This window comes from Thalassophryne amazonica, chromosome 23, assembly GCF_902500255.1.
Source record: "Thalassophryne amazonica chromosome 23, fThaAma1.1, whole genome shotgun sequence".
NCBI classification, from domain to species: Eukaryota; Metazoa; Chordata; class Actinopteri; order Batrachoidiformes; family Batrachoididae; genus Thalassophryne; species Thalassophryne amazonica.
In genome coordinates, this window is record NC_047125.1 from 7,508,527 (window position 1) to 7,520,837 (window position 12,311).

Here is a 12,311-nt window from a genome sequence, read left to right on the forward strand (position 1 = left end):
TTGGAATCAAGATTTTGCTTGTTTTCTAGTGTGCTTGGGGTCATTGTCTTGTTGAAACACCCATTTCAGGGGCATGTCCTCTTCAGCATAAGGCAACATGACCTCTTCAAGTATTTTGACATATCCAAACTGATCCATGATACCTGGTATGTGATATATAGGCCCAACACCATAGTAGGAGAAACATGCCCATATCATGATGCTTGCACCACCATGCTTCACTGTCTTCACTGTGAACTGTGGCTTGAATTCAGAGTCGTCTCACAAACTGTCTGCGGCCCTTGGACCCAAAAAGAACAGTTTTACTCTCATTAGTCCACAAAATATTCCTCCATTTGTCTTTAGGCCAGTTGATGTGTTCTTTGGCAAATTGTAACCTCTTCTGCACGACTTTTATTTAACAGAGGGACTTTGCGGGGGTTCTTGCAAATAAGTTAGCTTCACACAGGCATCTTCTAACTGTCACAGCACTTACAGGTAACTCCAGACTGTCTTTGATCATCCTGGAGCTGATCAATGGGTGAGCCTTTGCCATTCTGGTTATTCTTCTATCCATTTTGATGGTTGTTTTCTGTTTTCTTCCAAGCGTCTCTGGTTTTTTTGTCCATTTTAAAGCATTGGAGATCATTGTAGATCAGAGGTCTCAAACTGGTTCCAGAAATGGCAGAGAGGGTGCAGGCTTTCTGTGCAACCACCCACTCCAGCAGGTGATTTCACTGATTAACATCACTTTGAGCAGGTGAAATCAGTTAATCAGCAAAATCACCTGCTGGAGTGGGTGGTTGCACAGAAAGCCTGCACCCCCTCTGCCATTTCTGGAACCAGTTTGAGACCTCTGTTGTAGATGAACAGCCTATAATTTTTTGAACCTGCGTATAAGTTTTCCCCTCTCCAATCAACTTTTTAATCAAACTACGCTGTTCTTCTGAACAATGTCTTGAACGTCCCATTTTCCTCAGGCTTTCAAAGAGAAAAGCATGTTCAACAGGTGCTGGCTTCATCCTTAAATAGAGGACACCTGATTCACACCTGTTTGTTCCACAAAACTGACGAACTCACTGACTGAATGCCAAACTACTATTATTGTGAATGCCCCCTTTTCTACTTTGTTTTACTAATAGCCCAATTTCATAGCCTTAAGAGTGTGCATATCATGAATGCTTGGTCTTGTTGGATTTGTAAGAATCTACTGGTACCTTGTTTCCCATGTAACAATAAGAAATATACTCAAAACCTGGATTAATCTTTTTAGTCACATAGCATTACTATTATTCTGAACACTACTGTAAATGATAGAATCAGGTCAATATTGAGATTAAGCAGCGACTGCTGAAAACACCTTTTTATTTTTGTTTTCAGCCACATTGTGACACCATGATTGAAGTTACATTTTAATTTGATTAAATTATTGGGTTCTATGGGGGAAGTTTTACCTGTGAGAGTTTTCAGAATGTTCTGAGGGTCCATCTGCTCCAATCTGATTGATTTCATACAGATTGGACTAAGTTGTGAGTTAATGTATGGAACTTACTGTGTTTCATGCAGGTTTATACAAGCTGCTCAGGACAGGAATTTCTCAAATGGCAGGACAAGTTCAGTCTTGTAATTGCTTGAGCAGAACGTCCAAAATGGTCTATCCATCACATTTATGCAAAAGAAGGACTTGGACTGGTGTCTTTTCCAGGTGGAGCCGTAGACTCTCGACCACTTCATGCTGTTATTGGGATAAATTGGGATATTGAATTGCATCAACAAGAAAAAAGTCCAGGTGACGGTTTGAGATGATTTACACAGAACATTTTTACTGCTTCTGAACATAATTTTTCATTTTTGTTGTTGGTAACAGGTGTGCGTGTCAGAACAAGGTGTTTGTATCTTATCTGATGCCACGTTGTAAATAGGCTCGGCTTCCCTTTTGTGTGCGTGTGCTCCTGTGAGAGGTTTTATTCCTGCCAGGTGAGCATCTCTTGGTCCTCAGTGTTCCTGACGGCACCCAAAGATCACTTTGTGGGTTCAGACTGGGTTTAGTCTGTGTCCGATCTGGTGTGAGACAAGTGTTAGTGGGGCGGCATAGCAAAACAGTTGTTCTTTTTGTGATAAAAGCATGGAATTTGGCACATATATTCTAAATTAACTAGTTTATTTTCAGATATAGAGCCATTCTGGAGCTGACCTAATGAGCTACAGGGGTCAAAATTTAAAAATGTTCCAATCATGTTGAAAAATGTACCACATTATTTGTCTGATCATAATATTCCAAAAAGGTATAGTTTGGACTATCTATGACTGAATGTTCTGGAGTTATGGGGTAAAAACAGCAAAAATGGTGACAAAGGTCAGTTTCAGTTTGTACAGGGGTCAAAAGTTAAAGTTGCTCCAATTTTGCTAAGAAGAAGTGATGCAAATTATTGGTTTAAATAAAAGGATTAATAAATGGAATAGTTTTGACTGTGTTGAATGTTTGGTCTCCAAAGTAAAGATCAAACAACGTCCATCGGATTCTATGATGTATGACATATGTTATCTCGTAACATGATAACTAAGCATAACAGATGGTTTCAACTATTTCTTTTTAAAATGCTATTAACTCAGCCAATAATTTGCGTCATGTTTTACCAAAAATGGAGAAGCTTTGACCCTGTACAAACTGAATCTGACCTTTGTCACCATTTTTGCTGTTTTTACCCCATAACTCCAGAACATTCAGTCATAGATATAGTCCATGGGCCAAGCAGGTTTTTGGTACCACTTAAAAGGGAAAAAAAAACCCCACACTTAGAATCCAGCCTCAGTCTATCATGGCCCACACAAAAATGTATGATAGTCATCCCAGGGTGGTAGCTGTAGGCAGCTAGGGATCAATGAAGAATTACACAGAGGTCAAACTTTAAATATGCTCCAATCATGTTGAAAACTATATCACATTACTTGTCTGATTAACAATTCCAAAAAGGTATTATATTGGACTATCTATGACGGAATGTTCTGGAGTTATGGGGTTAAAACAGCAAAAATGGTGACAAAGGTCAATTTCAGTTTGTACAGGGGTCAAATATTAAAGTTGCTCCAATTTCGGTAAAAAATGATGGAAAATATTGTTTGGATTAATAGGGTTCTAAAAAGGAATCGTTTGCACCATCTGTCATGCTTAGTTATCATGTTACAGGGTAACATATGTCACAGGTCATAGAATTCAGTGGATGTTGACCTTGTTTGACCTTTACTTTGGAGACAAAGCATTCAACACAATCAAAACTATTCCATTTATTAATCCTTTTATTTCAACCAATAATCTGCATCACTTTTGACCAAAATTGGAGCAACTTTAACTTTTGACCCCTGTACAAACTGAAACTGACCTTTGTCACCATTTTGCTGTTTTGACCTCATAACTCCTGATCATTCAGTCATAGATAGTCCAAACTATACATTTTTGGAATCATTGTGATCAGACAAATAATGTGGTATAGTTTTCAACATGATTGGAGCATTTTTAAATTTTGACCTCTGTGTAATTCTTTATTGACCCCTGTAGCTCATTAGAGGTCAGCTCCAGGATGGCTCCATATCTGAAAATAAACATGCTTTTATCACAAAATGAACAATTTTTATGGAAATTTTAGCTAAGCTGCACCACCATGTGACTGTGATTGTTACGTTACAGGTTTGAGGCAATGCATTTTGTTGTCGACAATCCTCACAAGGGCGTGTGTGAGGGAGGGAGGACAGTGGTGAAAAGAGGCTTGACACTCTTTCAAAAGAGTGCGAGTCTGTTACAGCGTGGACACAGACACAAAAGAAGACTAAACAGAGGGGACGAATGACAGAAGAATAGACTGCAAGAGGACCATAGGTCAAAGGTGAACCAGTAAAAACAGGTGGCCACTGATACTAAGCTGCAGACATAAAAACAAAGGTGAGTTTTATTTATTTTTTTGTTAACTAAAAAATGTAATTTCTTGGAAAAAAGTCAGGAATCAGTTTCACACAAGAAAAATGCACAGAATCTAAATACTTTTAATCTAAATACATTGTAGGAATTTAAAATGTAATAACAGGCTTTTTATGCAAATATAATTTAAAATAACTTAAAACTATCAGACCAAATCATGGATTTTACGCTGTAAGTCATCAACCTGTTTATCAACAACAAAATTGTTACTTTTACAGCTGGTTGTTACCTCCGTCAAGGAGGTTATGTTTTCGGTCGAGTTTGTTTGTTTGTCTGTTTGTCAGCAGGATAACTCAAAATGTTTTGAACGGATTTTGATGAAATTTTGTGGAGTGGTTGGAAGTGACAAGAGGAACAAGTGATTAAATTTTAGTGGTGATCCGGATCACGATCCAGGAATGTTTTTAAGGATTCTTCACCATTGCGGGATAGGGGGAATTTTGACATTCTAGTTTCGAAGTCCACAAAAACAAGGCAGAAAGGCTTGAAAAAAATTAGGGTGTAACATAGTCAAATGTTCTATCAAACAACAAAGTTTGGTGATGATCGGATCTGGATTCCGGATTTGGTGATCCAGAATATGCAAAACTATAGGGAAAATAGAAAATGTGTCAGTGTGAGGTGACAAATGAAGCTAGAGATGCACAACTAACACCAAATTGTAGCTGAATCTGTACTGATTCAGTAAGGTGTCATCAGATTTGATGTAGCTTCAAATGTTATGTAGCTAGATCCAGAAGAAAACCACCATTACCGAAAAATCGTTTTTATACAATAACGTTTGAACTAATAAAGACATAAAAGTGATTCCAAGTTCTAGTGGTATGTTTTCATGGTCAAGGATGTCAAATATAAAGGAAAGAAAAGTGTATGTATCATAGTTTTGGTTGTAACACTGAATTGTTGAATAGATCACTGTACCAAGGAGGGAATCTCTTTAGGGTCAGTGACCCTATGGCCTTGTGTAGCACATGCAACACTTAAAAAAATAGTTCTATTTGAGAATTTACTGTTATTTATTTAGAGAAGTGTTTCATAAATGTTAAAAAATTCATTTATTTGCAGTTTAGTTGAATAATAAATTGAATTTTGTCTCTTATTTGTTTTTGTCTATAAGCACATGCAATATCAATATCAGTGCTCAGATGACAGTAGCTTCTGGTTAAAGGTGCAAGTTGCAATAAACTGTGATGCCAAGCGCTAAGGATACATGCTATCCAGTCACAGCAGATGAAACTTTTTTTACTACTGAGCAAACATCATTGTTAGACTTTTTTAGGTTCAGTGATTCCACGGTGTGTAGATGTTATGGCGTCACTGACCCCATGGTCTTGGCGGAGGTTTGCACTCTCTGAGTGCTTCTAGTTTTAAAGAATAATTTTAAGTTACTAAAATTACCATTGAGAAAATAAAATTGTGACACACTGTGATAAATTTAGTGAGATCAGGCTGATGTCAAAAACTGAGTGAGTGTGCATGTGAAGGAAGGCACCAAGCCTGGACTGTGGCTGTAACCACTTACAGGATTCACAATTTACAAGCATTTTAAAAAGTCAAAGTCTTACAACATGCAGAATTAGCAAATGAAGCAATTATTTTAGAAAAATGGTCAAAACACAAAATGAAACAATTGCTTCAGAAAATGATGCAGGACAAATTCTTTATTAAATTAAAAAGGAAGAAAAATGGATAATTTCAAAAGCAACACACCAACTGTAGATAAGGGTTTCAAAATATTTTATAAAAATTGTTTCAGTAAGTGATTTGCTGTTTCATAAAATTGATGGTGACATACGAGGGTAGGCTGAAAAGTTCTAAGGCTCACTATAATGCAGTTAATGCATTACTCCGTCATGGGGACCCTTAGAACTTTTCACCCTACTCTCGTATAGTTCAGAAGGGGGTTCGACGGTTCAAAAAAGAAACACTTTTTGAAAAGTTTGAATCAGCTGTCGGAAAAATAATCATTTTGTAACATTAAACAAACCAGTTTTGACTCTCAGTAAACTCTTGAGACAAGGAAGTTAATTATTTGAGAACATGACTCAGTTTCACAGAGAATGATTCAAGATATGTGGAGCGGTGCACATGCAAGGTGTTCGGACATAATTCACCAAGTCAGTGGCCCATTCAAGTTCAAATCTGTTCACGATCAGCCACTTACAGTTACAATGTGTTTCATGTTTCACAATTACATGTTGATGAACCAAACCTGTATGTTCAAGGTGACGCCGCGCTCCTCGCCTGGCATGGTAATCTGTTTTCCTGGCAGGTTCCATTATTTTTTTTTGCAATAATGTATGTAAACTTTGATCACTCACTGCATTGTGCCAAGCGCAGACAACCGTCTGCACCTGCTGTTTGTGTAATCAGCCGGCCCGGCCCTTTGTGTTTCACTGACAAGCCCCTGCGGTAGAGGTGGGCGGATTGGTCCTAATATCGATAATATTGATACCAACGCTGGTATTGATATTGAACGATCCTTGTGTAAAAAGATCGATACTCAAGCTTTTTTTCTCTCCCACATGCACTGACTGCTGTGCACGCAGATTCATCAAAGTCTACTTTCTGTCTGTAAGAGCAGAGCTGCACTGTGTCACACAACACAGAGCAGCACACCGTTGTATTGTGGTTTGTCGGCCCTCTACCTCAGGAGATTTTGTTTTAAGTTGTGTTGAGTGATATTTTTTAAACAGTATTTTGTTTACGTATTTTGTTGTCACGTACAATGTCTGGTGAAATTCTATCCTAGGTCTTTTGGATCCTTTGGATCTATGAAGCTTAATGAAAAAAGTATCGGTATTGATATCGGTGATACTGGGCCTGTATTTACTTGGTATCGGATCAATACCAAAATTCCTGGTATCGCCCACCTCTAGCCTGCGGAGTATGAAGCCTGGAAAGTTTTCAGTTTTTACTTTTATGTGAATAAAGGACATGCCATGTGTGTTAGACTGTAGAAATTGTCTCTCTTCATTTCGTCTGACTCAATTTCTACACACGGGATTCAGAAACTGATCCACTTGCAAAACACTCAAAAATAAATTCTACATTTTCCTCAGGAATTAATTCACTGTTTGAAACATAAGACAGTAATGAACAAATGAATTGTTTCAGAAAATGATTCACAGCGTTAAAACATCAAATATAACACCAAATACTGAAGATTATAAATAATACAGTTGTAATGCATTACTGCAGTCATCATTGTAGACACATCCAGGTTCAGAATGAGTATATGGTGTATTTGCTTATCTGTTGTTTATTTGCATTAGTGCAACGAGGACGTGTGCTTTTTGTGCACAATATTCAAACCAGGAAGTCATATCACAACAAACATCAGTGTATCTGCAGAATCCGTATGACAGCTGCTGTGTTTTAAATTTAAATTACGAGAGGGAATGTTTGTTTGAAACCTTCATTCAAATAGTAAAACACATACAATAGATATCTAAACATAAGATACTTCTGCTGAGGTTCAGCAGTACTCTGTGTCCTAATTATTTACAGTTATTCCTCTGATCTGTCCAACCTAACAGGTTTTGATCCTAATATTGCTGAATTTTGATCTTGACCTTGGATCCTGATTACTGATCTTTGATCATAAGCGCTAATCTTTGAGCTTTATTGCTGATCTTAGATCCTGGTGACTCATCTTTGATCCTGACCTTCGCTCCTGATTGAGGATGTATAATCCTGATTACTCATCTTTGTTCCTGATCTTAGAGAGTGATTGCTGATCTTTGATCCTGACCTTTGACCCTGATCACTCACCTTTGATCCTTACACTAGAGCCTGATTGATATCTTTGATCCTGACCTTAGAACCTGATCACTCTTCTTTGATTCAGACTTTTGACCCTGCTTCCTGGCTCTTTGGTCCTGACCTTAGAGCCTGATTGCTGCTCTTTGATGCTGATCACTCATCTTTGACTCTGACTGTTGATCCTGCTGGTGATTTGATCCTGAGCCTGAATGCTGATGTTTGATCCTGATTATCCATCTTTGATTGTGACTTTTGATCCTGCTTCCTGGCTCTTTGATCCTGGCCTTAGAGCTTCACTGCTGATCTTAAATCCTAATCACTCATCTTTGATTCTGACTTTTGATCCTGCTTCCTGGCTTTTGATCCTGGCCGCTCATCTTTGAACCTGACAATAGAGTCTGATTGTGTATCTTTGATCCTGATCACTAATCTTTGAACTTGACCTTATATCCTGATTGCTGATCTTTGATCCTGACCTCAGAGCCAAATTGCTGATATTTGATCATGATCGCTCATCTTTTATCCTGACCTTAGATTTTGGTACCTGGTCAAACTCAAAGGAATCATAATCAAAGTGTATCATGATTAAGATAAACCAATGGCAGGATCAGGATCACAGAAATAATCAAAGTTCAAAAATAAAAGATCAACAGCAGGTTCCACCATTTGAGGTGGATTTAACCCAAAATGTACACAACTCTTCCTATAGTCAAGGTAAATCTGAATGCAAAATTTAGATGAAATTTCATTAAAAATGCAATGAAAACAAAACCTTCTTGGCAAAGGTAAAAAAAAAAGTTAGGGTTCAAAAGATGTAATATTATCCACCTTTTCAGTAAGATAATATAGATTAACAGGTGTCTTGAAAGTGTTCAGATATGAAAAGTGAAGAGTATGTCATAAAAAAAAAACTAAATTTGTTTCAAAATGCCGTTGCTCACATTTCTGTTGCATTTGCTTAAAACTGTTACCTGAAATCCTGCATTCTTTTTTCTTTATGTCTTTAGATGGAAATCTACACTGTCACTGTGGCAACCGGCACATGCGAGTACTCTGGAACTAACAACTACATCTATTTGACTTTGGTGGGGGAGAAGGGTGAGAGTCAACGCACCCTGCTTGACAATCCTGGGTTGGACTTCTGTCGAGGAGCTGTAAGTCTGTAAAGACTTCTGATTTGGAAATTAAGCATTCATGAGGATGTGATTGTCGTTTCCAGTTTTGGTGGTCAATGTTTGATGCAATGATGATGATGAAATCTGAAGAGAGTGTGATGAAATTGGGGAAGTAACACTTTTCACACTTGTGTCAAAATGGATTTGATTTTAAGGTTGAAGAAACAGAGCCTGACTGCTCTGAGACCAAGTAATGGAAGAATGGCAAAGGCAGTGGCTGTTGTGAATACTGGTAATGCCAAATATAGTAACTTTACAGTAGAAATCAGCCTCTCCTATCAACACTGTTCCTCAACATAGTAGCTGGGTCTTCAGCAATGAGGCACCTGCATGCTGGCTCATGCTCAAGAAAATAAGCTACATAGCCTTAGGTTTGAAATTGAGATTCTGTGGTGTGCCCCAAGGTTTCATTCTGGGACCTATTTTGTTTGTTTTGTAACACTGAAGTCCTGAGGATTAACACTGAATAATAATAAGAATAATAAGAATAACAATAATAATAATAATAACAATAATAATAATAACACTGAAGATTGACAAGATGTTCCAGTTGACTTTTCTAGTAAGGAATTCACCTGTGGCTGACTTGGTAGAGCTTTTGCCTCAAGTACAAACAATCTGGTGTTTGAACTCCACCATAACTGTGCCACAAAGATATGTCATCCAGTCACACTTTGTGGTTTTTTTCCACCTGGATACATCTAAAGTACCTTTGAATGTGTTACATATCATTGCTATGTAGATGATATCCAGCTGTACATCTGATTTACACCTCAGAATGTAGCTAAATTATCTATACATATGATTTACACCTCAGAATGTAGCTAAATTATCTATCCCCCAGGATTGTGTTAATGTTACTGTAGCGGGATGAAAGTCCCGGGTCCCAATTGAAAAGATGTTCCCGCTAGCTTGGCTAACGGGGAGTTCCCCTTTGGCTGACCTGGTAGAGGAACGGTCTTTTGGTGCGAGCCGCGTGGGTTCGATTCCCCACCATCATCCCAGCCACGAAGGTCCTGCTGCTTCATTACAAAGAAATGGATGGCTGCTAACTACCTGCCACTCAATACAGGTAATTATCATCCATCCAGGTGAGGCATTATCCAAAAGAAACAAGCACTTTTCATCAACTTCCTGGGGCATTACACCAAGACAGCCTCATGAAGCTACTTCAGCTAGTTGTAGAAAGGAGGTTGGCAAAGTATCCAATCCCCTTTGCACTTCAAAAAAGTCAGACACAAGCACCTTCCAGACTATAAATAACTCTGGCCTTCACTGGAGGGTACTGGAGTTGTTACAAGGATGGACCAAATACTGGTCTTGGGTTTGAAATCCTTGACAAAATCTGCTGACTCACTCTGGTGGCTCCAATGTAGCAGAGTAGGTAGCTCAGTAGGATAGGAGCTAGACTGTAAACCTGGGTTTGACTCCCAGGAAGACTAGCTGTCTGTGTCCTTTGACATGGCAGCCTAAGTAGGTGTGTATGTGTACCAGCCTTAGCTGGGGAGGTAACCTGCAATAGACTATCTTGTTGGCGCTCTCGTTGGAGTGACATCTCTGCTATTTTGGCATTGTAGGATAGCACGCCAGACTACTTTCGCCTTGACCCAGTGCTGAATTTGCCGACATGAGAAGATGCTGCTGGATGAGTGTATTGACTTATGTAGCGAGATGATGGTCCCTGGTCCTGATTGAAAAGATGTTCCCGCTAGCCTGGCTAATGGGGAATTCCCCTTTGGCTGACCTGGTAGAGGAATGGTCTTTAGTGCGAGCCGTATGGGTTCGATCCCACCACCATCCCGGCCACAAAGGTCCTGCGGTCACAATTTGGCGTCACGAACAGGATGTGGTTAGTCACAGAACATGCTTAAATGCACCTGTGACTTCGGGACGAAGTCAAAAATGTTGGGGAGATATGTAGCGGGATGAAGGTCCCGGATCCTGATTGTAAAGACGTTCCCGCTAGCTTGGCTAACGGGGAATTCCCCTTTGGCTGACCTGGTTGAGGAATGGTCTTTAGTGCGAGCCGTCAGGGTTCGATCCCACCGCCGTCCTGGCCACAAGGTCCTGCGGTCACACTTACAATCATTTAGGTGTAAAAACACACAAGATACACAAGTTCTTGTGCCAAATATACTCCTGATGTTTGTGTTACCCATAAAAATGCACTGTCATCGCAGGTTTGGGAACTACTTTTAGCGCATGAATTTATCAAGCACATTGGCCATGGGCGCATAGTAACACAGAATATACAGAAATTGCATATCGTTGTTTGGCCAAAACGAGAGCGTTCACTGTTGTCTCGCCATAAAATAGTGGCATACGTGAGAGTATGATATAGGACATGCTTTCATGACAGATGCTAACGACTCTCGTTAGGAAGTGAATAGTCAAAAGTGATGTGCTTGATTAATGTTTTCTAGGTTGGAGGAATTTGTAGGACACCTACACAACAGCTGAAATGTATGATGGGAAATTGTGTTTTTCAAACTAATTTTTTCATTATGTTTCTCCTCTATGTGTATCAGGTCGATCAGTACACTGTATGCAGTCCGTCCCCTTTAGGTCCGCTGTTACTTGTCAGACTGGAAAAGCAAAAGTACTGGGTGGAGGATAACTGGTTCTGTTGCTACGTTACTGTGGAACTTCCAGACGGAGGCCGAGTGCTGGCTTTTCCTTGTTACCGCTGGTTTACCGGCAACATCAAAGTGGAACTAAGAGAGGGAACAGGTAGGAAAGATTTGCAGTTAAACTTATCTGTAAACTGACCAGGTTTTGCCCTCCAAAATAACCTGAAAGGTCCAGAACTAATCCCACATTTCAATATTGGGGTTAATCCAAACACTTAAATTAAATTAAATGACATCTAGACTGGATTTTACTATGACATGTATCTTGGAGTGCAGTTAAATGAATCACCAACACATGGAACGATTTAGCACAGTGTGATAAATACAGCCAGCAAGACACCCATGGTGAGTTGTGTAGTGAGTTTTTGGTGAGGATACTTTGTGATGGAAAACTGCATTCACAATCTGAAAGAATAAAGTTGAGGTTTATTTCACTGCAGAAAACGATCCAGTTGATCACACAGCACACAGGAAGAGACTATATTGTGATAAGCAGAGCAAATTTATACAAACACAACCAAAGCGGGTGAACAGTGACGTGTTTGTTACAGTGCATCCGGAAAGTATTCACGGCTTTTTCCACATTTTGTTACGTTACAGACTTATTCCAAAATGGATGACATTCATTTTTTGCCTACAAATTCTACACACAATACCCCATAATGACAAAATTTAAAAAAAGGTTTTTCTTTTATAGATTTTTGCAAATTTATTAAAAATAAAATAACTAAGCAATCTCGTGTAAATAAGTATTCACAGCCTTTGACATGAAGTTGAAAATTGAGCTTC

The 12,311-nt window shown here is 39.0% G+C and overlaps 1 protein-coding gene across 2 annotated transcripts in view; it reads left to right on the top strand.

Annotated features, from left to right (window-relative positions):
- The first annotated feature begins 3,738 nt into the window (after positions 1-3,738).
- The window catches only part of alox12 (arachidonate 12-lipoxygenase), a 38,405-nt gene continuing 29,832 nt past the window's right edge, over positions 3,739-12,311 (top strand). The window contains exons 1-3 of one of the 2 annotated variants that reach the window (XM_034164196.1): positions 3,739-3,916; positions 8,725-8,871; positions 11,421-11,622. In XM_034164196.1, coding sequence (XP_034020087.1) covers positions 8,725-8,871; positions 11,421-11,622 — 349 coding nt within the window. In that variant the 5' untranslated portion in view covers positions 3,739-3,916. The remainder of the gene's footprint in view (positions 3,917-8,724; positions 8,872-11,420; positions 11,623-12,311) is intronic. The other variant, XM_034164197.1, reaches the window with a different exon arrangement.